Genomic DNA, 27,575 nt, shown 5'->3' with positions numbered 1-27,575 from the left:
AACTTCCGACTTCAACTGTATATACAGTGCCTTCAGAAAGTATTCACACCTCTTGACTTTTTCCACATTTTGTTGTGTTAGAGCCTGAATTTAAAATGGATTACATTTTTTGTCACTGGCCTACACACAATACCCCATAATGTCAAAGCGTAATTATGTTTTTAGACCTTTTTATGTCTTGAGTCAGTAAGTTTTCTACCCTTTTGTTATGGCAAGCCTAAATAAGTTCAGGAGTAAACATGTTCTCAACAAGTCACATAATAGTTGCAGGAACTGATTTTTGAATGACTACCTCATCTCCATACCCCACACATACAATTATCTGTAAGAGCAGACATTGAATACCCCTTTGAGCATGGTAAAGTTATTAATTACACTTTGGATGGTGCAGCAATACCACAGTCACTGCAAAGATACAGGCGTCCTTCCTAACTCAGTTGCTGGAGAGGAAGGGAACCGCTCATGGATTTCAACATGAGGCCAATGGTGACTTTAAAACAGTTACAGAGTTTAATGGCTGTGATAGGAGAAAACTGAGGATGGATCAACAACATTGTACTTACTCCACAATTCTAACCAAATTGAGAGAGTGAAAAGAAGGAAGCCTGTTCAGAATAAAAAATATTCCAAACATGCATTCTGTTTGCAACAGGGCACTAAAGTAATACTGCGAAGAATGTGGCAAAGCAATTAACTTTTTGTCTTGAATACAAAGTGTTATGTTTGGAAAAATCCAATACAACACGTTACTGAGTACCACTCTCCATATTTTCAAGCATAGTGGTGGCTGCATCATGTTATGGGTATGCTTCTAATCGTTAAGGACTGGGGATTTTTTCAGGATAAAATAGAAATGGAGCTAAACACAAGCAAAACCCTAGAAGAAAACTTGGTTCAGTCTGCTTTCCACCAGACACTGGGATATGTATTCACCTTTCAGCAGGACAATAACCTAAAACACAAGGCCAAATCTACACTGGAGGAGCATACGAAGAAGACATGGAATGTTCCTTCATGGCCGAGTTACAGTTTTGACTTAAATCTACTTGAATATCTATGACAAGACCTGCGAATGGTTGTCTAGCAATGATCGACAACCAATTTGACAGAGCTTGAAAAATGTTGAAAAGAATAATGGGCAAATGTTGCACAATCCAGGTGTACAAAGCTCTTAGAGACTTACCCAGAAAGACTGACAGCTGTAATCGCTGGCAAAGGTGCCTCTACAAAGTCTTGACTCAGGGGTGCGGATACTTATGTAAATGAGATATGTCTGTATTTCATTTTCATATATATTTTTTTCTCATCCATTTTGAATTCAGGCTGTAACACAACAAAATGTGGAATAAATCAAGGGGTGTGAATACTTGCTGAAGGCACTGTGTATATATTTACTTGCAATTCTTATGATATGTTACAAATCACATCCGTACAATATGTTACAAATATGTTGTGCTTAAGATCCCAGACTGCATCTTTAACTACTGATGTCATCCACTACGAGCAGATCGAAAAGTTCAACTGTACTACAGAAAGGCTCTAATCGACACAACCAATTGGACAACGAATTGGACAACTGTGTTGAACACAGTGCGTGGAGCTGAAAGAATCACTTTGATCTAGAGATAGTTATTTGGGTTGCTTGCATAACCTTTGTGTGCATAGTGAGGGCACCAGTCACAATTTACACGGAAATAACTCCCAAAGCATGCATTAGGAAATTCTTTGTAGATCCTTTTTAGGTAACAGGCCTTCCTATGAACTTTGTGTGGAGACCTGTATAGCTACTACCCACACCTCTCTGATTCAGAGGGGTTGGGTTAAATGCAGAAGACACATTTCAGTTGTACAACTGACTAGGTATCCCCCCTTTTCCCTTCACTAGACCTGGATCAAATACTAACAAATATTTGAGCTGCGCTTGATTTAACTTGTCCGCTGTAATGGAACCAATGGAATAATGTAATGCAAGCTCCACTCACCCTGCATGCCCAAGATGCATTAGCTGCCATTTTTGGCCAGGTCTTCCCTTGGGAAAGAGGTCTTCAGACCTCAATGGGACTTCTGTTAAAGCACACCTCAAGTATTTCGAAGCATTTCACATGTACTGTATTTGACCCAGGTGTGATAGCTTAGTCATCTATACTGTCTTATTTTACCACACTGTGGCCTTGGGTTGGAGGTTAAGGCTGGAGCAGCAGCGCCAGCAGGAGCAGCCCTAGGTCTGGTAGTCTGGTCGGTTCAACATAAATAATACATGGGAATGTGATTCTAATTATATCAAGAATATAAGTGGTCAACTATGTCATCCCAAGCCACAACACATTGGAGACGATTCACTGACAGACTGGTGACTTCAGGGCCTTTTTATTTATAAATATATATATATATATACACAAAAGTATGTGGACACCTCTTAAATTTAGTGGATTCATCTATTTCAGCCACACCCGTTGCTGACAGGGGTATAGAATCGAGCACACAGCCTTGCAATCTCCATAGACAAACATTTGCAGTAGAATGGGCTCACTGAAGAGCTCAGTGACTTTCAACGTGGCACTGTGATAGGATGCCACCTTTCCAACAAGTGGGTTAGTCAAATTTCTGCCCTGCTAGAGCTGCCCATGTCAACTGTAAGTGCTGCTGTTGTGAAGTGGAAACTGCCTAGGAGCAACAACGGCTCAACCGCAAAGTGTTAGGCCACAAGAGCTCCCAGAACGGGAACGCCGAGTGCTGAAGAGCGTGTAGTGTGTAAAAGTCATCTGTCCTTGGTTGCAACACTCACTACTGAGTTCCAAACTGCCTCTGGAAGCAACATCAGCACAAAGCTGTTCGTCGGGAGCTTCATGAAATGGGTTTCCATGGCCGAGCAGCCGCACACAAGCCTAAGATCACCATGCGCAATGACAAGCATCGGCTTCTGTGGTGTAAAGCTCACCGCCATTGGACTCTGGAGCAGTGGAAAAGCGTTCTCTGGAGTGATGAATCACGCTTCACCATCTGGCAGTCCGATGGACGAATCTGGGTTTGGCGGATGCCAAGAGAACACTACCTGCCCCAATGCATAGTGCAACTGTAAAGTTTGGTGGAGGAGGAATAATGGTCTGGGACTGTTTTTCATGGTTTGGGTTTGGCCCCTTAGTACCAGTGAGGGGAAATCTTAACGCTACAGCATACAATGACATTCTGGATGATTCTGTGCTTCCAACTTTATGGCAACAGTTTGGAGAAGGGCCTTTCTTGTTTCAGCATGACAAGCGCGAAGCGAGGTCCATACAGAAATGGTTTGTCGAGATCGGTGTGGAAGAACTTGGCTGGCCTGCACAGAGCCCTGACTTCAACTCCACCGAACACCTTTGGGATGAATTGGAACGCCGACTGCGAGCCAGGCCTCACCGCCCAACATCAGTGCTCGACGTCACTAATGCTCTTGTGGCTGAATGGAAGCAAGTCCCCGCAGCAATGTTCCAACATCTAGTGGAAAGCCTTCCCAGAAGAGTGGAAGCTGTTATAGCAGCAAAGTGGGACCACGTCCGTATTTCATGCCCGTGATTTTGGAATGGGATTTTCGAAGAGCAGGTGTCCACATACTTTTGGTCATGTATTGTATTTAGGCCTACGTCCTTAAATATTTACCTACTGACATATTATCCTACTGCACTTTCTGTATTTATGTTTCTATCAGTGTTTCCCAACTCCAGTCCTCGAGAATCAGGTGTGGTTGTCCGGGGCTACAACAAAAATATTTGCTGTTGGGGGTATAGGAGGACTGGAGTTGGGAAACACTGGTCTATATTATGTGTGGAAAGGTTTAGTACAGTTTGACCATTTCAACACAACCTAACAACCATTTGATTTCAGTTTTTAATACAGCAGACTTGAGGTCAGTTCCTATGAGGACTTTTAAAGCAAGTTGTGTCATCATGTCGAAGCTTCCATTTCTTGCAGCTGGAGATTCAACTATACACTGAAACAGGACACGATCCCACTGGCGATGACATTACCAGTACAATGACACAACAAATAACTTACAGTTATTATGGTAAAGAACATACAGGCTACACTATCAAAACATGCTCTTACAGTTATTATGGTAAAGAACATACAGGCTACACTATCAAAACATGCTCTTACAGTTATTATGGTAAAGAACATATAGGCTACACTATCAAAACATGCTCTTACAGTTATTATGGTAAAGAACATATAGGCTACACTATCAAAACATGCTCTTACAGTTATTATGGTAAAGAGCATATAGGCTACACTATCAAACATGCTCTTACAGTTATTATGGTAAAGAGCATATAGGCTACACTATCAAACATGCTCTTACAGTTATTATGGTAAAGAACATATAGGCTACACTATCAAACATGCTCTTACAGTTATTATGGTAAAGAACATACAGGCTACACTATCAAAACATGCTCTTACAGTTATTATGGTAAAGAACATATAGGCTACACTATCAAAAACATGCTCTTACAGTTATTATGGTAAAGAACATACAGGCTACACTATCAAAACATGCTCTTACAGTTATTATGGTAAAGAACATATAGGCTACACTATCAAACATGCTCTTACAGTTATTATGGTAAAGAGCATATAGGCTACACTATCAAACATGCTCTTACAGTTATTATGGTAAAGAACATACAGGCTACACTATCAAAACATGCTCTTACAGTTATTATGGTAAAGAACATATAGGCTACACTATCAAAACATGCTCTTACAGTTATTATGGTAAAGAACATACAGGCTACACTATCAAAAACATGCTCTTACAGTTATTATGGTAAAGAACATACAGGCTACACTATCAAAACATGCTCTTACAGTTATTATGGTAAAGAACATACAGGTACCAGCCAAAAGAAAGGAACATCTTGAGTAATTGAGGGATACAAAGTATATGTTATGGTGTGGGGTACATTTTCCTGTCATGGTTTTGGTCCACTCAAACCCTTAGAGAGCAAGGTAAAGGGCCAAAAAATACACAGCCATTCAGAGTGATCACCTTCAACCTATGAGTCATTTGTATCATGATGGGAGTGGCCTCTTCCAGGATGACAACGCCCCCCATCCACAGGGCACGAGTGGTCACTGAATGGTTTGATCAGCATGAAAACGATGTAAACCATTTGTCGTGGCCGTCTCAGTCACCAGATCTTATGGGAGATTCTGGAGCGGCAGCTTGCGTTGGCCCAACACCCTTATTTAGACACTTTATGCGGGGGTTTCCTTTATTTTGTGAGTTTCCTGTATCAACCCACTTGGCACAAACTGCTTGAATCAATGTTGTTTCAATGTAATTTGTCAACATATTGTGACATTGATTCTACTTGGAAAATACACGTAGAGGGTGGGTAAAATTTCAACCACAGGTTTATGTCATCATTCCCCCACGGATCATTTTTATGAAGGACTCAACCAGAAATGAAAGCTCAGTTCTGGTGACTTTTTAAAAGGACATTTTACTCCAAATGAATGAAAATAACATTATGCTTCCACCATTTAAAATATAATTTCCACATCCAGAAATGAGCCCACTAAGCCCACATATGTTGGATTCACGTCTCCATCTCAACCAAAAATGAAAGTTAAAGAATAGGACTAAATCAAATCAATCTTGATTTAAACGTGAATCCAATTTAAATGTGAATCCAACATGTGAATTATTAACTTGGAAGATTGCATTTGAAATCAACCAATTCCAAAATCATAGGCATTAATATGGAGTTGGTCCCTCCTTTACTGCTATAACAGCCTCCACTCTTCTGTGAAGGCTTTGCACTAGATGTCAGGCACTGATGTTGGGCGATTAGGCCTGGCTCTCAGTCTGAATTCCAATTAGTGATGCACCGATATGACATTTTTGGCCGATAACCGATATTGAACATTTTTGCGGCCTTTTAAGCATTCTAGTTCAGTGAAATAGTTAACACACATGTGGACGCAGCGGTCTAAGGCACTGCATCTCAGTGCAAGAGGTGTCTTTGCGTGTCAAAAAAGATTGGTCAACAAGCTTCTTTGACACATCAAATAGTGTTATTTGACACGTCAAATAGTGTTATTTGATGTGTTAAATAAGCTTGTTGACCAATCAGGACCTGAATATGACTGCACGTCGAATAATAATTGAACGCGTTCATACATTTTTTTAAAGTAGTTATTACACATTGATTACACTATCACTCGTATTTCATATGTCACAACGATTCGTCGATAAGTATGCTATGATGTTGGTAAAGTTGTCTCGTGCACCTAGAGGGCTGGTCATAAAAAAAAGCTAGCTAGCTCATGGATGCAAACAATGCAGTTATTCCCCAAAAACAACACAACATAACATAACAACATAGCAAAACGACATCATCTGTTTCACTAGCTATAGTTAGCTAGCTAACTATATAGCTAGGTGTCTTCATCTAAAATAACCCTAATTTATAAGACAGTTCTTATTTGATTAATGGTGGTCTGACCCATCTATGTGAAGCTAGCTACAATAAGGATTAGCCACAATAAGTGGACTTTGCGGTTAGCCTTCAAAATAAAAGTATAGCATAATTCTACTATTTGTGTTAATTTGCATCATTGTCAATGACATACTTTTATTTTGAAGGCAAACTGCAAATTCACAGTTGTGCTTAATCCTGATTGTGGCTAGCTTCACAACACATAACCCGGTCAGGTCGAGAGTCAAGCCAGAGGAAGCTAGCTGGCTGCTTATAAGGTGGGCAACAGGGTTAAGTAGCTGGCTAGCTATTTATTTTCATGAGCTGAAGTTCAATTTCAATAGGCGAACAACAAGTGGCAACCTAGCTAATACTTACTCACAAGGATTCCTTAATCAGTTTTTAACATCGGCGTTAAACTAGACATCGGGCCGATACCAATGTTGGCATTTTTAGCTAATATCGTCCGATTCCGATATGTTCACCGATATATCGTGCATCCCTAGTTCCAATTCATCCCAAAGGTGTTCGATGGGGTTGAGTTCATGGCTCTGTGCAGGCCAGTCAAGTTCTTCCAAACTGATCTCGACAAACCATTTCTGTATGGACCTTGCTTTGTGCCGGGGGACATTGTCATGCTGAAACAGGAAAGGGCATTCCCCAAACTGTTGCCACAAAGTTGGAAGCACAGAATCGTCTAGAATGTCATTGAATTCTGTAGCGTTCACTGGAACTAAGGGGCCTAGCCCGTACCATGAATACAGTCCCAGACCATTATTCCTCCTCCACCAAACTTTACAGTTGCACTATGCATTGGGGCAGGTAGCGTTCTCCTGGCTTCCGCCAAAGATTGGTCCGTCAGACTGCCAGATAGTGAAGCGTGATTCATCCCTCCAGAGAACGTGTTTCTACTGCTCCAGAGTCCAATGGTGGCGAGCTTTACACCACTCCAGCCGATGCTTCCATGGCTGCTCGGCCATGGAAATCCATTTCATGAAGCTCCTGACTGACAGTTCTTGTGCTGACATTGCTTCCAGAGGCAGTTTGGAACTCGGTAGTGAGTGTTGCAACCAAGGACAGACGATTTTACGCACTACACGCTTCAGCACTCGGCGTTCCCATTCTGTGAGCTTGTGTGGCGTACGACTTCGTGGCTGAGCCATTGTTGCTCCTAGACATTTCCCCTTAAAATAACAGCACTTCCAGTTTACCGGACGGATTAGCTCTAGCAGGGCAGAAATTTGATGAACTCACTTGTTGGAAAGGTGGCATCTCATGATGGTGCCACGTTGAAAGTCACTGAGCTCTTCAGTAAGGCAATTCTAATGCCAATGTTTGTCTATGGAGATTGCATGGCTGTGTGCTCTATTTTAGACATCTGTCAGCAACGGGTGTGGCTCAAATAGCTGCATTTGACCGAAGTTGGAAAAGCATTCTGAAAACTGATGTAAAGAGTAGGGAGTCCACCCAGTCTGCCCAGAGTGGGTGAAAACGCTCTTTGGTGTTGAAATTTCACTTCCTTATACTATAAAATACATTTTACCAAGACTAAAAGGATTACTATTGTTGACATACCAGTGCAGGTTTCTCGTAACAACATTTGAGGATTTTACACGTTGTGGTCATCATCTTCAGCGGTAGCTTGTCAGGTAGCCAGTGGGATTAATGGCGGGAGTGAATGCTGATGTGGATCTTGAATCTAATGGCGGTGGAATCAAGGAGAATTGGACTATTGTCTAAAATAATGGAAAATGGAGCATAGTAGCGTACAGTGATGAGAATGTCCCTTCTTATCTTGTAGGAGTACGGAACATTATTTGAGGAGCAGTTGGATTACCAATCTTTAAAAATCCATTTGAGATATCCAAACTGGTGGAGAGAGTGCTGGGTAAAGTGAAGGCTGTGGGGATCATGAGAGGCGGCCTTGTTTCGATTTTTTGATCAGAAGGAACTTGTCTTGTGTCTCACCCGATTTGAGAAGTTTGACGTGTCGTGTGTGTCTCTTCGGAACAGGGCACCCCTCTGAAGAGGGTAATATCTGGTGTCTCGTGGGAAGTCGATGTTGCAGATATTAAAAATATTCCTGGAGTGATTGATGCACGTTGGGTGAATCGTGTGGTGAATGAAGAAAAAGTGAAGCATCTATCTGCTCTTTTTTTTTCATATGGAGTCTCTCCCTGCTCAAGTGCAGTTGGGCTATATAAACGACAGAGTCAAAGCAGTTATTCCAAGACCAATGCGGTGTGATCACTGTAAAGCTTTTGGTCACGTTTCAAGCATTTGCAGAAGGGAGAAGCCGAGATGTCCACGATGTGGAAAAGATCCTATATGTTTTAAAAGTGATGAAAGTGTGACATGTTGCAATTGGGGTGGGAACCATGAAGCCATGTCTTTGGAACAATGGACAAGGGTGAAAGAGATTGAGGTGGCCAAAAGTCAGGGCTGTCCAATATGCAGCGGCTGTTAAAAGGGTTGAGGGTTCAAACGGTGACCTTGAAGAGTCCATGGTGGTGGAAAGGCCTTCACTGCAGGCTGCAGGGGTTGCCTTTCACCAGCACGACCCTGATATTTTAAAGGTTAAGAAGGCACTGCCAAGGTGGAGAAGAAGTCCAGGAAAATAGATATCATTGTGGATGGGGCGGAGCGGTTCCTGGGACTGAAAGACTTCTCGGCAGGGAAGAGTTGCATGTATTGTCACAAGCCACACCTCCCTAGGGAGATATGGAGGTTTGAAGGAAGGATGAAGTGGGAGTTTTGTTGTTGTTTTTGTCAATGTACTTTTCTTTTTTTGGGCCGGTGTATTAAGTTTGTTTTCACTATCACGTGTGGATTTTCTTTTAACCTTGTTTTTTCAACCCAATCCAGTTGGTGGCGGCAATACACCTCTTTGGGTTCTAGTCTGCCATAAAACCCACAGAAGAAGAAGAAGAAGAAGAAGAAGAAGAAACCTAGCTGACGCAATGCAAATTTCCGGATTTTTTTCTAATGCCTCCATTTATTTAGTCACCCTAATTCTGGCCACCCTACACCGGTAAAAACTCCAATAACTAGGTTTCGACCATTGGTTTTCTTAGATGATTATCTACACAATTAATATATTATTTTACTTATTGGTCAAAATATGCATTTTTAATTGGACACCCTATAATGAGAGGAGCACTACACGAACAAAATATAAACGCAACATGCAACAATTCCAACGGTTTTACTGAGTTACAGTTCATATAAGGAAATCAGTCATTTGAAATAAATAAATTAGTCCCTAATCTATGGGCGCAGCCATGGGTGGGCCTGGGAGGGCATGGTCTGCGGTTGTGAGGCCGGTTGGACTTACTACCAAATTCTCTAAAATGACATTGGAGGCGGCTTATGGTAGAGAAAGGTAACATTAAATTATCTGGCAACAGCTCTGGTGGACATTCCTGCAGTCAGCATGCCAATTGCACGTTCCCTCAAAACTTGAAACATCTGTGGCATTGTGTTGTGTGACAAAACTGCACATTTTAGAGTGGCCTTTTATTGTCCTCAGCACAAATTACACCTGTGTAATGATCATGCTGTTTAATCAGCTTCTAGATATGTCACACCTGTCGGGTGGATGGATTATCTAATAGGGATGTAAACAAATTTGTGCCCGGAACTTGTGAGAAATCAGCTTTTTGTGCGTATGGGACATTTATTTTATTGCAGTTCATGAAACACTTTAGATGTTGCTTTTATATACAGTACCAGTCAAAGTTTGGACACACCTACTCATTCAAGTGTTTTTCTTTATTTTTACTCATTTCTACATTGTAGAATAATAGTGAAGACATCAAAACTATGAAATAACATATTTGGAATCATGTAGTAACCAAATAAGTGTCTTAAAGTAATGATGGACTTGTTTCTCTTTGCTTATTTGAGCTGTTCTTGACATAATATGGACTTGGTCTTTTACCAAATAGTGCTATCTTCTGTATACCCCCCCCTACCTTGTCACAACACAACTGATTGGCTCAAACGCATTAAGAAGGAAAGACATTCCACAAATTACCTTAAAACGAGGCACACCTGTTAATTTAAATGCATTCCAGATGACTACCTAATGAAGCTGGTTGAGAGAATACCAAGAGTGTGCAAATCTGTCATCAAGGCAAAGGGTGACTACTTTGAAGAATCTCAAATATAAAATATATTTAGATTTGTTTAACACTTTTTTGGTCACTACATGATTCCATATGTGTTGTTTCATAGTTTGGATGTCTTCACTATTATTTTACAATGTAGAAAATAGTAAAAAATAAAGAAAAAACTTGAATGTGTAGGTGTGTCCAAACTTTTGGTGCTGTATTTGTTCAGTATACTTGCATTTCGACCAAACATGCATGCAGGTAAACAGTACAATGCCCCCACCACCAGGCAGTTCTTCTCTTGACGTCAAAGCCGCATTGTATTGTGGGTGTATGAGTTTTTGATAAATGTAATTAAAATTGCAAAAATAGAAGCGTATAATAATTTTTTCAACAACTTTTGTGTAAAGACCGTTGAGATGGAATATCATCAATCTATGTTGTTAGTTTTGTGGAAATATATTGTGTAACCTGCCCTTTAAAATTAGTCACATCCATGGCCACATTATGAGGTTACTGTAACTATAAATGTATTCTTATGTAATCATAGAAATCGTGCATTTTCAAGATTGCATGCAAAAGTCACAGGTCTGTGGAGATCTTCACAATTGCTATAATAATCTGTGCCTAATCTCTAACAGCATTTATCACTTGCACTATGTGTTTTTAATGTACTCTCAACTGCAATCCAGGTCATTTGGTTGTGCTATTTGCTGAAGCACAGTGATAACACATTAAGTTGTTCTATAAATACAAAATATCTGACATTGTATTCCCGTTTGAATTCCCATGTGTTGCGCTTTTAAATGGTGAAAGTGCAGTGATAACACATTTAGATGGCAACTGATTTAAAAAAAAATAAAACAAAATCGGAAAAAAATAATCAATTGGAATTTTGTTACGCTTTTAGATGGTTGAAAGCATAGTGATAACACATTGGGAATTCAACATACTTCTGGCTGTGTTTTTGAGCGGGTGATTGAAGGTTGAAATCTCACTGATCAACCTCTCAACCAAATATTACCTAAATGTCCATGTTGAAATGATGTTGTGTGCCCAGTGGGAATACACTCTTACAGTTATTATGGTCAAGAACTTAGACTATTCATTTTGGTGATTTAAAAAAAAAAAACGTTGATTGCCCCTAAAAGAGTTTAGTTGCTAGGTGCACTAGCGTAGGCTAGTAAGATCCCACGGAGACATAAAGTTGTGACTCAACAGTGGTCCTTGGTGCTGACACTCAGGGCTGTGGTGGCCTGTTGCTTGGTGTTAATGGTAGTTAGTAGAGATAACAGGGTCACACAGTCACTGAATGCTGGGTTTTAGCTGAAGGAATGCTGTGAGTCTATTTAGAAGTGAAGAACGGGATACAGTCGTTGTAGACGTTGGAGTGTAGGTAGGTATTCAGGTCAGGTATTCAAAGCATGCAAACCAGTAAGCAAACACCTCCTCTGATTATTGTTATACAAAATGAACTAGCCATGAAGCCAATCGTGAGAAACATTAGCTATTATTTTGACATTGCTCTATACAGGTGTATTTTCAGCAACAGACATGTATATACCAGTAGATTTGATAATTCCACTTCATTCCATTGATGATGAGGCACTGGCTTTTAGGTGGTAGTCCAGTTTTCTTTGCTTCATATTCTTTCTAAAAGCCATGATGAAGGCCATCGATTAAGGCCGAAACGGCAAGCTTTTAATAGCTGCTTAAATCAAATATTGTTTTTATTGGTGAGCGAGCGCTGAGCCTTTTACTTTTCAAAAACATAGACAAAGTGACCCGAGAGCTGTTGGGAGCTTCCATCTTTATCTCCCTCTCCTTTATCTCCTGTTTGTGCATGAGGCCAACAGAACAGGCTCACTGCTTGGTGACGCAATCTCCCCTCTGCTGTTGGGACAATAGAAGCTTTCTACTCCGTGACTTCTACTGGCACAAGACTAGAGGTAGGCTATCGTCCCTGTGGGTTACAGTCAAAATCTGGTTTTATGTTTGTAATTTCTAGCCTAAACCTTTTCAAATATGGAATAACAGGCTAATTTATTGATTTCTCTCTGGCGGTGTGTTGTGTGTCATCTCTCACGGACAAGAATAGATTTCTGGCGGATTGTAGGCTGTTATTATTACTTGTTTGTAAAATGTTGATGTTCTCAATCAATCAAGCGTGAATAATTGAGGATCTCTACACGTTCACAATATGTGTCCAATACTCCCAATCCATGTTATCAGATGAATCTGTGTCCCCACTGTGGTCACATAATATAATCTGTGGCCTCCCTCTCCTGTATACTACATGAGATGGTGGACTGGAGCGACCAGCCCGACTAACGGTTAAGGACAAAACCTCTGTACTCTTAATCAGCTTATTGCTGGCTTATTCAAAGGCCCTCTTTCAGACAGAGCAGCTGCTGCCGCCGGGCCGGGCCCAGTTTGAGTAGAGGGTGTGACTGCTGGCAGGCCTCGCCGATGCAGAGAGACCGGTTGGTGATTAACAAATGTCAGTAGACTTTGGAATCTGGGGAGCCGAGTCAGATGGCATTGTCCTCTGTGCTCAGAGGAAGGTCTCCCAGGTGGCCGGGTCATGCTGGCATGCTTCTCCTCTCTTTCTCCCCTCTTTCCTCACCCCTCCTCTCTGGCACTTCAAGCCCAAGGCTGCAGATTTTATTCTTTGCTCTGAAAAGGAAGTCCAGGCATGCTTTGCATTGTTAAACCCCTCGAGGAGCTTAGAAGACAATTCCTAAAATGCACATTTTTTTCTCTCTTCCCGGATTGTTAAAGAAACGGTGTGGTGTCACTCCAAACATCCGACCCTCTCGATTATTTGGGTACAGTCATTTTATAAATCCCAAAGTATAAAAGATCATGTCCCCAATAAATGAAAGGGCTAAGTCGGGATGGCTGGCAAGCGCGAGGTGGTTTTGCTGAGCTTTGCGGGCCGTACCGAGGCAGGCAGGCTGAAGGACTTGGGTACAGTACATTGGGCAGATGGATTTCTACCAGCAGCTCTCCAGTCACTGTCTGGGCTGTCTCAGGCCCCATCACAAATTACCCCCCCCCTTTTCCCGATTGTAGTGCACTACTTTTGACCAGGGCCCATAGGGGATAAGGTGCCATTTGGGACACAGCCTAGCTGTGAGGAGGATCTGATCCATGGGTCCATGTTGTGCAGTGAGAGCACTGGCTGAACACCTAAGCACACATAGCTGGCTGGCTCCTAAAATGGCTGCCCTTGAAGCTCAAAGGATCTGCCGCACAGCTCATTGCCTGACTGTCAAAGCCCTGACAGAGTAGATGAAAGCATTACAAATACCATCCATTAACTTGGTGTGGCTGTCATGGAGTCACTAAACTGACACCAAGAGAAATAGTAGTAGTAGTCATTTTAGGTTGAGGCTGTTTTCTCCTTTCTTTCTTTTTTTTTTTACCTCAAAGGATTCTTCTTGATATCCATGTCAAGGAACCTGGCTTTAGAATGCAACTTTGTTCTGTGTTCTGAGTTCTGACAAGAGAGCTGCCAACAGATCAGGGATGGGCCTTTCATGGCGCAGTAACCTGACCCTGGACAACAATAGGGAGTAAGGCTGTCTTCTCAGGGACACACTGGCAGGCGGCAAGGGTTGTTCCAGTGGAGGTAGACTGGTTACTGAACGTCAACTGTTATGGTTTAAGTCCAGAGGTCAGCAGCCAACAAATAACTACCTATGATAGGGGTAATACCAAAACAAATGGACATATGACTCAGTTTCCTCCCTTTCTACCAGATCTCTGTTGGTTTGGCATAGTTGTGGAGGGCTCATTTATGTGTATTTTTTTTTTTAGCTCTGCAACAGGTTGTTAACCATGTTTATTCCTTTTTTTCACCTTTGTATGGTGAACATGTACAGGACCAGGCAAAGGGAGAGAATGTGCTCAACTCAAATTTCCATTTAGAGGACACCATTTTCTCCAGAGGTCTATTGGTTAGCCATAGGTGAGGAAGGCTGATGTCATGTGGCTTTCGAGCTCTGCAACAGGTTGTTTTTTAGCAAATTATACCTTCTGTATAGTGAAACCGGTAGGCTACATTTAGAGGACACCATTTTGCCACAGGTGCAGGAGCTTCAAATAATCATGAAATACTAGGCCTTATTTATTTATTTTTTTCACCTTTATTTAACCAGGTAGGCTAGTTGAGAACAAATTCTCATTTACGACTGCGACCTGGCCAAGATAAAGCAAAGTAGTGCGACACAAACAACAACACAGTGTTACACATGGAATAAACAAGCGTACAGTCAATAACACAATAGGGAAAAAAAAGAAAGTCTATATACAGTGTGTGCAAATGGCGTGAGGAGGTAAGGCAATAAATAGGCCACAGTAGCAAAGTAATTACAGTTTAGCAAATGAACACTGGAGTGATAGATGAGCAGATGATGATGTGCAAGTAGAAATACTGGTGTGCAAAAGAGCAGAAAAGTAAATAAAAACAATACGGGGATGAGGTAGGTAGATTGGGTGGGCTATTTACAGATGGGCTATGTACACCTGCAGCGATCGGTTAGCTGCTCATGGTGAAAGAGCAAATGCTTCTCCAAGGAAGGGAATGCTGGTGGATGGCTATGTAAGATAGGAACACGAGTCAAATAACAGCGTTTCTACAATGCAACCGTTTGTAAGCTCTCTACTCTCTATTTTTCTAAACAGGAACTGTCTGGCACTGATTTTATAGGCCATTGCCATACGGGCTGGTCAAATTTTATAGACATCTTACCAATGAATGACCCCCAGAATGTTATGTTGTGATTTTTCATTGGGCTACGCTGTGCTAGTAGTGTGAAGCATTAATCCTATTTGAATACATTGACATATTCATGTCCTTGGCCTAGACAAATGCACAGCACAGATGACCTCTGGCAAATGGATGGAAAATGTATTAAATATTGCCTCTTGCTTCTGCTATCTGCAGAATTAGGCCTATTGTTTTAGTTAAGCTTAAAGAAAGTGTTAAATCCAATAAAATAATATATAAAAAATAAAAATAAAAAAGAGAGAGTGCACATCGCGTGATGACCAGTTTAAATGCTAATGTTACATTTCAAGGTAATGCCGTGTGTCTCTCTGTGTCGTCGCACAACGGGTGGACGAGAGGAGAAAACCATTTGATGAAAAAACTGTCATAACTGCCACATAAACAGCCATTTTATGCCCCAGTCACTTTTCACTCTGTCAGTTTTATTAATGCGTTGAAATATGTTTTTTTCCTTTTTAAATGACACTGAATATAAACTGAGATGGGTAATTGAGATTGGCCATCTTTTTTTTTTTGATGCTCTAAAAACTGTCCTGTTTCGTTTTACATACTGTATTTGTTGAAACATATTTTAGAATGGAAAGGTTACCATTTGGAGTGTTTGTGGTTGCCACACAAGTTCTGGATTCATGTTTGTTTCACAACAACAATACATCTGTGGCATTTGGTCCACACGAAAAACGATCCATTTCAAACAGAAATATGAATGAGGTGGCTATATATCTGGTGGCTATGAGTAAGTACCGGAAGTCAATTTGACTATCAAGCAGTGCCATTTGGTTAGTTAGAATGCCAAGGTCAGAGGTGAACAGGTCATACCAGCTCGGAGGTGATGTTGACATTATCATCAGTTGTGTGTTTCGCCAAGGAGCAGAATAGCACTGTAGTCACAAACCTTCCTCTCTCTCTCAGTGGATTCATTCAATCTTATTTGAGAGGGAGCTCGGGCGTGATGCAATCTGAGGGAATTGTTTGTATGTGTGATGTAGATACTGGGATGCGGTCTGATGGTTTCTGCGTCCCAAATTGCACCCTAGTCCCTATAAAGGGCACTTCTTTTGACCAGAGCACTATGGGCCCTTTTCAAAAAAAGTAGTGCACTATATAGGGAATAGGGTGCCTTTTGGGATGCAGCATGGCGGCGCTGCACTCCAGCTGTGGCTTATCCCAAGGTAATACAAATGGAACAAATCAACTGAGTAATCCCTCCTCATCTCGCCATTGTTCTTGGAACCATGGAACAAAACAAAAAAAAAACGGATCTTCTTCTCAGTGTGCAACGCAGTAATGTCAGAGCTGAGGAATCCAGCCTTTTCTCAATCTCTCTGTTGCATTTCTGTCACAGGTTTTTAGCCTACACCGGGTGCTAGGCCTAAAGACTCAGACTTTTGTGTTTCCCACCCCCGGGGCCTAAATGTGACATGTTATTGTGTGCGACTGAGACTGAGGCCTCACCCATTCTCTTTTGTCTTTCTCTCGTCAGGTTTCCCTGATTTTCCAGGGAGTCCTCAGCGATGGAGGTGCTACAGTGCGATGGCTGTGACTTCCGTGCCGAGTCGTCGGACGACCTCAAGGCCCACATCCGGGATGTACACACGGCCTTCCTGCAGCCCACGGATGTTGGAGACGGAGAGGGGGGCGGGAGTCCATGCCAGTCCAGGTCAGACTCTCTGAACTCCCCCAGCCAGACAGAGGGGGAGGAAGAGGAGCAGAATAAATCTCCACAAACTGAAACGGGTAAGGGAACTGCGTCAACGGGGATGTTAATGGACAAATGATTATGATTAAGGTTGTGATTATTATGCTAAAGATCATGTTTGTTATTATTATTTATGATATTGATATAATATGTATAGGCGTATGTCTTATTCTTTGCGTACAGTGCCTTCAGAAAGCATTCGTACCCCTTGACTTATTCAAAAAAAAGAATGTGTTACAGCCTGATTTAAAAATGGATTAATTAGATTTATTTTCTCACCCATCTACACACAACACCCCATAATGACAAAGTGAAAACATGTTTTTAAACATTTTAGCAAATGTATTGAAAATGAAATACAGAAATATCTAATTTACATACAGTACCAGTACAAAGTTTGGACACACCTACTCATTCCAGGTTTTTCTTTATTTTGACTATTTTCTACATTGTAGAATAATAGTGAAGACATCAAAACTATGACATAACACATATGGAATCATGTAGTAACCAAAAAAGTGTTAAACTAATTCTTCAAAGTAGTCACCCTTTGCCTTGATGACAGCTTTGCACACTCTTGGCATTCTCTCAACCAGCTTCATGAGGTAGTCACCTGGATTGGATTTCAATTAACAGGTGTGCCTTGTTTAAAGTTAATTTGTGGAAGTTCTTTCCTTCTTAATGCGTTTGAGCCAATCAGTTATGTTGTGACAAGGTAGGGGTGGATAGAAGATAGCCCTATTTGGTAAAAGACCAAGTCCATATTATGTCAAGAACAGCTCAAATAAACAAAGTGAAACGACAGTCCATCATTTCTTTAAGACATGAAGGCCAGTCAACCATCAAGTGCTATGATGAAACTGGCTCTCAAGAGGACCGCCACAGGAAAGGAAGACCCAGAGTTACATCTGCTGAAGTTCATTAGAGTTAACTGCACCTCAGATTGCAGCCAAAATAAATGCTTCACAGAGTTCAAGTAACAGACACATCTCAACATCAACTGTTCAGAGGAGACTGCGTGAATCAGTTCTTCATGGTCGAATTGCTGCCAAGAAACCACTACTAAAGGACAACAATAAGAGGAAGAGACTTGGTTGAGCCAAGAAACATGAGCAATGGGCATTAGACCGGTGGAAGTTTGTCCTTTGGTTTGATGAGTCCAAATTTGAGATTTTTGGTTCCAACCGCCGTGTCTTTGTGAGACGCAGAGTAGGTGAACGGATGATCTCCGCATGTGTGGTTCCCATCCTAAAGCACGGGGGAGGAGATGTGGGGGTGCTTTGCTGGTGACACTGTCTGTGATCTATTTAGAATTCAAGGCACACTTAACCAGCATGGCTACCACAGCATTCTGCAGTGATACGTCATCCTATCATTTGTTTTTCAACAGGACAATGACCCAACACACCTCCAAGTTGTTTAAGGGCTATTTGATCAAGAAGGAGAGTGATGGAGTGCTGCATAAGATGACCTGGCCTCCACAATCACCTGACCTCAAACCAAATGAGATTGTTTGGGATGAGTTGAACCGCAGAGTGAAGGAAAAGCAGCCAACAAGTGCTCAGCATATGTGGGAACTCCTTCAAGACTGTTGGAAAAGCATTCCTCATGAAGCTGGTTGAGAGAATGCCCAGAGTGTGCAAAGCTGTCATCAAGGCAAAGGGTGGCTACTTTGAAGAATCTCAAATATAAAACATACTTTGATTTGTTTAACACTTTTTTGGTTACTACATGATTCCATATGTGTTATTTCATAGTTTTGATGTCTTCACTATTATTCTGCAATGTGTAAAATAGTAAAAATAAAGAAAAATACTTGAATTAGTAGGTGTGTTCAAACTTTTGACTGGTACTGTAAGTTTTCACACCCCTGAGTCAATACTTAGTAGTTTTTCAAGATAAAAAGAAACAGAAAGGCACTAAGCACAAAATCTGGTTCAGTCTGCTTTCCACCATACACAGGGAGATTCATTCACATTTTAGCAGGACAATAACCTTAAACACAAGGCAAATCAACAATGGAGTTGCTTACCGAGAAGACAGTGAATGTTCCTGAGCGTCCGAGTCACAGTTTGGACTCTAAATCTACGGCAAGACCTGAAAATGGTTGTCTAGCATCGATCAACAACCAATTTGACAGAGCTTGAAGAATTTTGGAAAAGAATCATGTGCAAATGTTGTACAATCCAGGCGTGAAAGCTCTTAGAGACTCACCCAGTAAGACTCACAGCTGTAATCTATGCCAAAGGTGCTTCAACAAATTATTGACTGAGGGGTGTGAATTCTTATGTAAATGAGATATTTCTGTAAAATATTTCCAAAAACATGTTTTTACTTTGTCATTATGGGGTATTGTGTGTAGATGGATGAGGAAAATAATCGATTTAATCCATTTTGAATTCAGGCTGTAACACAACAAAATGTAGAATAAGTCTAGGGGTATGAATACGTTCTAATATTTACAGTATATTAACATTGATATTGATATTTAAGGAAAGACTGCTTTAACATCTATTTTTTCTATTTTTTCCCCATTGGCCACTCCTTTGAAACAGACTTTTCAAGTTTGAACCAAATGCCATACAGCAAGTCAGCAAACCATCCTAACAAAACTGCAAACCAGTTATTCCAGTGCAAAATCTGTGTTCGTTACTTCAGATCAAAATCTCTGTTGTCTGAACACACCAAGAAGGTACATGGAACCTCACTAAGTGGCGGGAGCTCACCTGCCTCCCATACGTCCAAACAGTCCAACTATAACATCGTTATCCATGACAGTCTTGGGAAAGTGTTCTCCTGCCAGTATTGTACATACAAGTCTCCACGCAAAGCCAGGATCCTGAAGCACCAGAAGATGTATCATAAAGGAAATCTGGACCCCCCAGAATCTCTGTCTGAGGCTGTCGATGACCCTGAGGCATTATCGTCCGACGAACCCAGTGAGGAACTAGCAGAGGATGTGGTAGAGCGTGGTATCCTGGAGTCCATGGTTAAACCTCTGGGGAAGTCAAGGGGAAACCAAGCGCTTCGAAGAGAGTGGTGTGACAACATGATGAAAAAGCACCGCAACATGGGGAAAATTATCTCAACCATCCAGCCGGGTGGAGAAGGAGAAGGAAGCGCAGGCTCTTCTAAATCTGATTCCCCCTCCTCCCCAAGAAGCCCTCCTAACTCCAAAATGGTTTTCAAAGACCTGAGTGGTAATGAAGGCTCCTCTGTAGTCAACTCCTCAGTTTTCAAGCTCAACAAGCCTGCCTCTGGGATATCACCCTATCAGTATTCACAGATTCAATCGGTAGCGCCCAACAGCACGGGATCCTCCATTTTGTCTGACAGGTCCACCTTCGTCATGTCCGATGTTTCCAACTCTGCCATGGAGATGGATTTAAGCATGCTTGACGACTCCAGGAGCACCTCTGAGGAAGATGACGAGGAACTGGGTGATGAGGATGGTCCCAATTACACCGGCCCCTTGTCAACTGGGGATTCTGCCAAGCAGCTTCTGTCCGAAGAGGATAACAAGATGCTGGAGACTAAAGGGATACCATTCAGGAGGTACATGAACAGGTTCCAGTGTCCTTTCTGCTCTTTCCTCACCATGCATCGCAGAAGCATCTCCCGTCACATTGAGAACATACACCTATCTGGGAAGACGACGGTATACAAGTGTGATGAGTGCCCCTTTATCTGCACCAGCCCTCTCAAGTTAGGCACGCACAAGCAAAGTCACTCCTCAGACTGGGACACCATGGACCTGACCAGTGAAAGCCCAGGTCCTCAGAATAACGAGACACCAGAATCAGTGAACGGAGGAAACGTTGCTGCTTCCAAAGTCAATGGGAAAAAGCAAAGTAATGTGGGCAATGATCTAAACCAGCAAAATCCTCACCGCTGTACACTCTGTAGCTTCTCGACAACCACGCTGAAAGGGCTGCGAGTTCACCAGCAACACAAGCACTCCTACTGTGACGACATGCAAGCTGCCAGCTTGGAGGGCTCTACAAATGAGCAACAGGACTCGGAATTGGAAACATTCTCCAGTTCTCCGAGCCAGGTACAAAAAACACAGACTTCAATTCTAGGACTTGGATCCAAAAAGCACTTAACTGGGAAAACTGCAAGGAAGTCCATCAATGATCTACCTTTGGATCTGTCCCCAGTCAAGAAGAGAACTAGGATTGATGACATTGCCAACAACCTTCAGAGCAAGATCAGTCAGCAACAGGAGGATCTGGTGATTAATCTGGAAGAAATGGATGATGAAGAGGAAGGAGAGCTCAACGTGAATGAAGATGCAGGCAGAGACAAGGAGGAGAACAACAGTGAGAGTAAAAATCATGGCTACGTTTACAACAAGCTTTACGAAGGCCGGGTGGGTAAAAGAAAAAGAACCCTCACGTCAAAGCTAAGAAACATTCCCATTGCAATGACACTCTCTGATGATGAGGACAAGGAGTCTGTTGATCTTAAAGCGGATCTCCAAGACCAGAGCAGCCAAGACAGCCGGGACACTTCTTTCCAGGAGAACCTCGACTATACAGAGGACTCAGGGATGGCACGATTCTATTGCAAGCACTGTGACTACCATAACAAGTCAGCCCGCAGTGTGAGCACCCACTACCAGAGAATGCACCCCTACATTAAGTTTAGCTTTAGATACATCCTCGACCCTGAGGACCAAAGTGCCGTATTTCGTTGTCTGGAGTGCTTCATCGAATACACCAACTTCAACAACCTTCATGAGCACTACATGGATCACCACCCAGAAGCCAGCAATGTGCTGAACTTCAACCAGCCAGATTTGGTGTACATGTGCCGCTTTTGTTCGTACACAAGTCCAAACGTCAGAAGCTTGATGCCCCATTACCAAAGAATGCACCCTGAGGTGAAAATAAACAACGCTATGATCTTCTCGAGTTACATGGTGGAACAGCAGCACAAGGGAGCAGAATCTCAAACGCTGAGAGAAATTTTAAATTCTGGTCCCAAGAGTTTCACCTGTAGCTCCTCCACTTCCACGCCCAAGTCCTCGTCCAGTCCTGTGCTCAAAAGTGTTGCAAAGACTCAAGATTCAAGCTCTGAGACAGAGGCCCTGAAAGAGGTTGGTAATGTTGTGGTCTATGACTGTGACATATGCTCCTTTGCTAGCCCTAACATGCACTCTGTATTGGTTCACTATCAGAAAAAGCACCCAGAGCAAAAGGCCTCATATTTCCGCATTCAGAAAACCATGCGAGTTATCACAGTCGATAGGCCACAGTCAGCAGGCAACTCTTCTTACAACGTCAATATACCAACCCCTGCTAAGTCGCCAAGCGCCGCCATGCCATTTGGTACAGATGAGGAGATCTACTACTGTAAACATTGTGTGTACAGCAACCGCTCTGTAGTGGGTGTTCTTGTCCATTATCAAAAGAGACATCCAGAAATAAAGGTGACTGCGAAATACATCAAACACGCCGCTCCCACCTCTGGGTTGATGAAACTAATGGATGAGCTTCAGATTGCACCCCCAAAGCAGTTTCTCAAACAGTTCAACAGCAACGGATTTGATGGGTCCAGCAATTCTCACGCTAGAGTTGTCACGGAGAAAGGAGAAGCAGAGATGCTTTTCTTCTGTCAGCACTGTGACTACGGGAACCGCACTGTCAAAGGAGTGCTTATTCACTACCAGAAGAAGCACAGGGACGCAAAGTCCAATGCTGACCTTGTACGCCGGCACACTGCAGTGGTCCGCAGTCAACGAGAGCGAGCGCAGATGGGCCAGTCAGGCACTGCCGCCTCTGCCATAGCCCCTGCTGCTCCCACCGAGACCGAGGCATCCTCCGGATGTCTTCGCTCACTGAAGTGCAGGCACTGCTCTTATACATCTCCATACGTTTACGCATTGAAGAAGCACCTGAAGAAGGATCATCCTACTGTGAAAGCCACAGCCATGACCATTTTACACTGGGCGTACCAAGATGGCATCCTGGAGGCTGGTTATCACTGTGAGTGGTGCATCTACTCCCATGCGGAACCCAACGGGCTGCTAATGCATTACCAAAGACGCCACCCAGAGCACAATGTTGACTACACGTACATGGCAAGCAAGCTGTGGGCCGGGCCTGATACTACCGCCTCCCAGCCAGGGGGGAACGCTGGGGACAGTAAGCACTACCAATGCAGAGATTGTGCCTTCGAGGCGTGCTCCATCTGGGATATTACCAACCACTACCAAGCTGTCCACCCCTGGGCTGTCAAAGGGGATGAGTCTGTGCTATTGGACATAATCAAAGGTCCAAGATCCCAAGAAAAAGTCCACCCCTCAATGGCTAAAGGACCACCTTTCACTTTTCTTCCAACTACTCACGATGAAGGACCACTGGATATCCCTAACTCACCTCAAGAGCACCAACACCACCAATACCATCCCAGGCTCTCCCACACAAGCAACTCGATCTCCAACAACCCCTACCAGTGCACTGTATGTCTGTCTGAGTATAACAGCCTACATGGACTTCTGACACACTATGGCAAAAAACACCCAGGCATGAAAGTCAAGGCGGCTGACTTCGCACAAGAAGCTGATATAAATCCAAGTTCGGTTTACAAGTGCCGACACTGTCCATATGTGAATTCACGCATCCATGGAGTTCTTACTCATTACCAGAAGAGGCATCCGTTGGTGAAAGTCACCGCTGAGGACTTTGCGGATGACATCGAGCAGGTTAAAGATATAACTGAAGTGGATGACAAGTGCAAGACCCAAAGACAGGGTTATGGAGCATACAGATGCAAAATGTGTCCTTACACTCATGGAACATTGGAGAAACTGAAAATTCACTATGAAAAATATCACAATCAACCAGCTTCAGATATGTTCAAGCCTTCCCTCGTGCCATATTCCACTGTGAAAGATGAGGTGGTCGCTGAATGCAGTGCCACAAGTGTATCATCAGAGGTACAAGAGGTTAGCGAATTTAAACTTGCTCTCACCCAGTTCCCTATCAACAAAGGAGAAACTCATGCTGTGTTTAGGTGTCAGCTCTGCAAGTACTTCTGCTCAACCAGAAAAGGCATAGCTCGACACTACCGCATCAAGCACAACAACGTCAGAGCTCAACCGGAAGGCAAGAACAACGTCTTCAAGTGTGCTCTCTGTTCATACACCAATCCCATTCGCAAAGGCCTGGCGGCACATTACCAGAAACGTCATGACATTGATGCCTATTACACACATTGCCTGGCAGCCTCCAAGACTTTGACGGAGAAGCCCAGTAAAGTGGTGGTGCCCGTGGCATCGGAGGCTGAAGGGTCGGAGCTGAGCGAGGAGCTACGATTGGCCGTGGAGAGGAGGGAGTGTTCGCTCTGTGCGTTCCAGGCCTTCAGCAGAAAGAGCATAGTTTCACACTACATCAAACGCCATCCAGGAGTCTTCCCCAAGCGGCAACACACCAGCAAGCTCGGACGCTACTTCACTGTGCTCTATGCCAAAGAACCTGAACATGTTGAAGAGGTAACAGAAGTGGTGGAGGTTGAACCAAAGCCCGAACCAGAGGGAGAGGTTGCCGAGTGGCTGCCTTTCAAGTGTTTAAAATGCTTCCAGCTATTCAGCACGGTGAGACTTCTCTCCATGCACTACAACGACCATCACAGCGGCAAGGACCACAAACAGGACTTTGTCATCCACCCCAGCCTCACGGAAGATGGGATGGAGACAGAACTCTATCAGTGTTCCCACTGCGAGTTGAAGTTCCTGGGCCTTCCTCTCCTCAGCACTCACCTGATGAACCATAACGAGGAGTTCCAGAAGAGGGCGATGCGGCAAGAGAGGAGGAAACAGCTCCTTAGCAAGCAGAAGTCGTCCGAGCCACCGGAGACAAAGCCTGAGAAAGTGAGTAGAAGAGTTTACAAAATGATGGTGATTTATCATCGCAGTACAATACTAGATGAGGCCATTGTTTTGGACTAGAATGAGAATGAGACTGTGAATAATAACCAACAGTATATGAAGCATTTTCACTGTATTGGGCTAACATAGTAATGTTACACATAGTATTGATGTTTAAAGTTTTATCGTTAGAAATGAAATCAGTTATAGAGAATATCAGTGGAATGAGTGTAAGGCTGTTAGATTTACCACCCTTTCCTTCCCTTTTTCTTTTCTTTTAGCTGGTGAGTGATGCTGACAAAGCACCGATCGGCTACAGGTGTAACTTCTGTGTGGAGGTCCACCCTACTCTCAGAGCCATCTGTAACCACCTGAGGAAACACGTCCAGTACGGGGAGGTGAAGGAAGGCCATGTCAAGGTAAGATCAAATAGACAAGAGTTTGGTAACACACGGGGGGGTCATGCATGCTCTTACAATGCATTATAACCACATCATAACGCATTATACCTTCAGGATTTAACCGGTTAAGCGTAAACGCCGCAATTCTGGGGGCGTACGTTATTATGTCATTGAATTGAGTTCGCCTCAGAATAACCTGGGGTACCAGGTTACATATCCACAGCCACTGGAAGCTGGAACCTTGTATTAGATATGTTGAATTTGGACCTTTTGAAACAACGTTAGATCTTCAACGTAAAATTCACTCTCAGTGAAAAAACTATAGGTTGGGCAGCACCTCCTACTGATCTATCTACAGCTATTCATTTTGTCTCCCTGCTTTGTCACTGTCTCCCTGCTTTGTCACTGACTATTACCAATGTGCTATCATGAGAATGATTGAGAGGTCTCTTAATAACTAAATATATTCACTGTTGCTATCGAAGTCATTCCAAAGGGTAGGTTTAACAGAGAATATTAAATGTGACCGTACTTTATAAGTGATATATCATCAAGGATACTATTTAGGCCTACGGCTTTTGCAAAGTCATCAAGAGCTGATTCAAATCAACCACAGAAAACAGACAACACAAATAAGGTCTTGGCTTCAAGTTAATTATGAATATGTTGGATTCATTGAAAGAAGGGGACTAAATCAAATGTGACTTTATTTGAAGTGCATTTAACGTTTGATTGGATTGGAGTTAGTCCTTTCCTTTATCTTTGAGGTTTGGTTGAGATGAAGATGTGAATGCGACATATCAATTATTAAGTTGTAGACAAACTGGGATGTTGAATTGTGTTTGGTTGTCTGTGCAACCAAATATCAACATTTGGAGGAGTTTGGATAGTTCTGCTTGGATAGGTCAGTCAGTGCCACTGATTTATTCTGGCTTTTATTCCAGTTTGTCTACAAATTCATAGTTTATATGTTGGGATTTTATGTCCCCATCTCAAACAAAAATCTAAGTTAAAGAATAGGTCTTTGGAGATCTTTACAATTGCTATAATAATCTGTGCAGAATCTCGAACAGCACTGATCACTTGCGCTATGTACTTTAAATGTATTCTCACCTGCAATCCACGTTGTTTGGTTGTGCTATTAGATGAAGCACGGGGATAATACATTCATCTGTTGTATAAATAAACAACATATCTGACATTGTATTCTCGTTTGAACTTTTAAATAGTTGAACGCGCAGTGATAAGTGTGACGACTAAAGCAAAAATCAGACATTGTTTTCCGATTGGAATTTGGATGTGGTTTTAGATGGTTAAAAGCATAGTGATAACATATTGGAAGTTTAAGGTTGGAATCTCATTGATCAACATCTCAACCAAATATTACCTAATTATCCACATTTGAAATGATGTCGTGTGCCCCGTGGGATCGTTCTACAACAAACACAAATGGTTTTATATCAAGTTTAAATGTTGTTTTTTTAAAAGATATTTGTAGATGTGAAACAAAACCTTTGTGTTCTTCACAGATGGACAACTTTTAGAGGAGATTAAAGCGGAGATGGTAAAACATTTGTGAGTTTCAGAAGGGGAGGGACACAAGAATGAATAAAAGCCGTGACCCAAAAATAAGGCTACTTTTCCCTAACCACAAGTTTTATCATCATTTATTACAGTAATAAGGTAGCTAAAATCATATAGGATGTCATTTGTAAAGTTGATTGTAAATATATGAAGATTATCCCAAAACATAATGGATGTCAGGCCATATTCGCACATTTTTCATGAATAGGTTGTTCATAGCGTATGAAATCATAATATTTTCATACGATTCATACTATTTACTACATCTTGTGGTTGGAAAAGTGAATACAACTCATAGTAAATAATGAGGACCAAAAAAAGGGAAAATCTGAGGTTTCTAGCAGTATACAGCATTACTGGGTACTGTTCATGGCCCTCTCATAAGAATTGTTTTTACTCCGGCATTGGAATCGTCCTGTTATGTCTAACAGGTAGTAAAGTGTTACCCAGTTTTTCATATTTGTTTACACCATTTACTAGTCAATTAAGTTAGTATATTTAGTGCATTTAATTTCCTTTCGCATACAAATCTTGCGCCTATACAGTGGCAAGAAAAAGTATGTGAACCCTTTGGAAATACCTGGATTTCTGCATAAATTGGTCATAAAATTTGATTTGATCTTCATCTAGGTCACAACAATAGACAAACA

General features: G+C 42.2%; 1 protein-coding gene across 4 annotated transcripts in view; it reads left to right on the top strand.

Annotated features, from left to right (window-relative positions):
- LOC139543593 (zinc finger protein 462-like) overlaps nucleotides 1-27,575 on the top strand; it is a 92,377-nt gene that overhangs the window by 18,685 nt on the left and 46,117 nt on the right. For all 4 annotated transcript variants that reach the window (XM_071349838.1, XM_071349839.1, XM_071349837.1 and 1 more), the window contains exons 2-4: nucleotides 16,852-17,105; nucleotides 19,623-24,943; nucleotides 25,222-25,359. In XM_071349838.1, the coding sequence (XP_071205939.1) occupies nucleotides 16,883-17,105; nucleotides 19,623-24,943; nucleotides 25,222-25,359 (5,682 nt within the window). In that variant the 5' untranslated portion in view covers nucleotides 16,852-16,882. The remainder of the gene's footprint in view (nucleotides 1-16,851; nucleotides 17,106-19,622; nucleotides 24,944-25,221; nucleotides 25,360-27,575) is intronic.

The sequence above is a fragment of the Salvelinus alpinus genome, chromosome 18 (genome assembly GCF_045679555.1).
Source record: "Salvelinus alpinus chromosome 18, SLU_Salpinus.1, whole genome shotgun sequence".
Classification (NCBI taxonomy): Eukaryota; Metazoa; Chordata; class Actinopteri; order Salmoniformes; family Salmonidae; genus Salvelinus; species Salvelinus alpinus.
The sequence above is the reverse complement of the archived record's forward strand: the minus strand, read 5'-3'. Positions and strand labels throughout refer to the sequence as shown.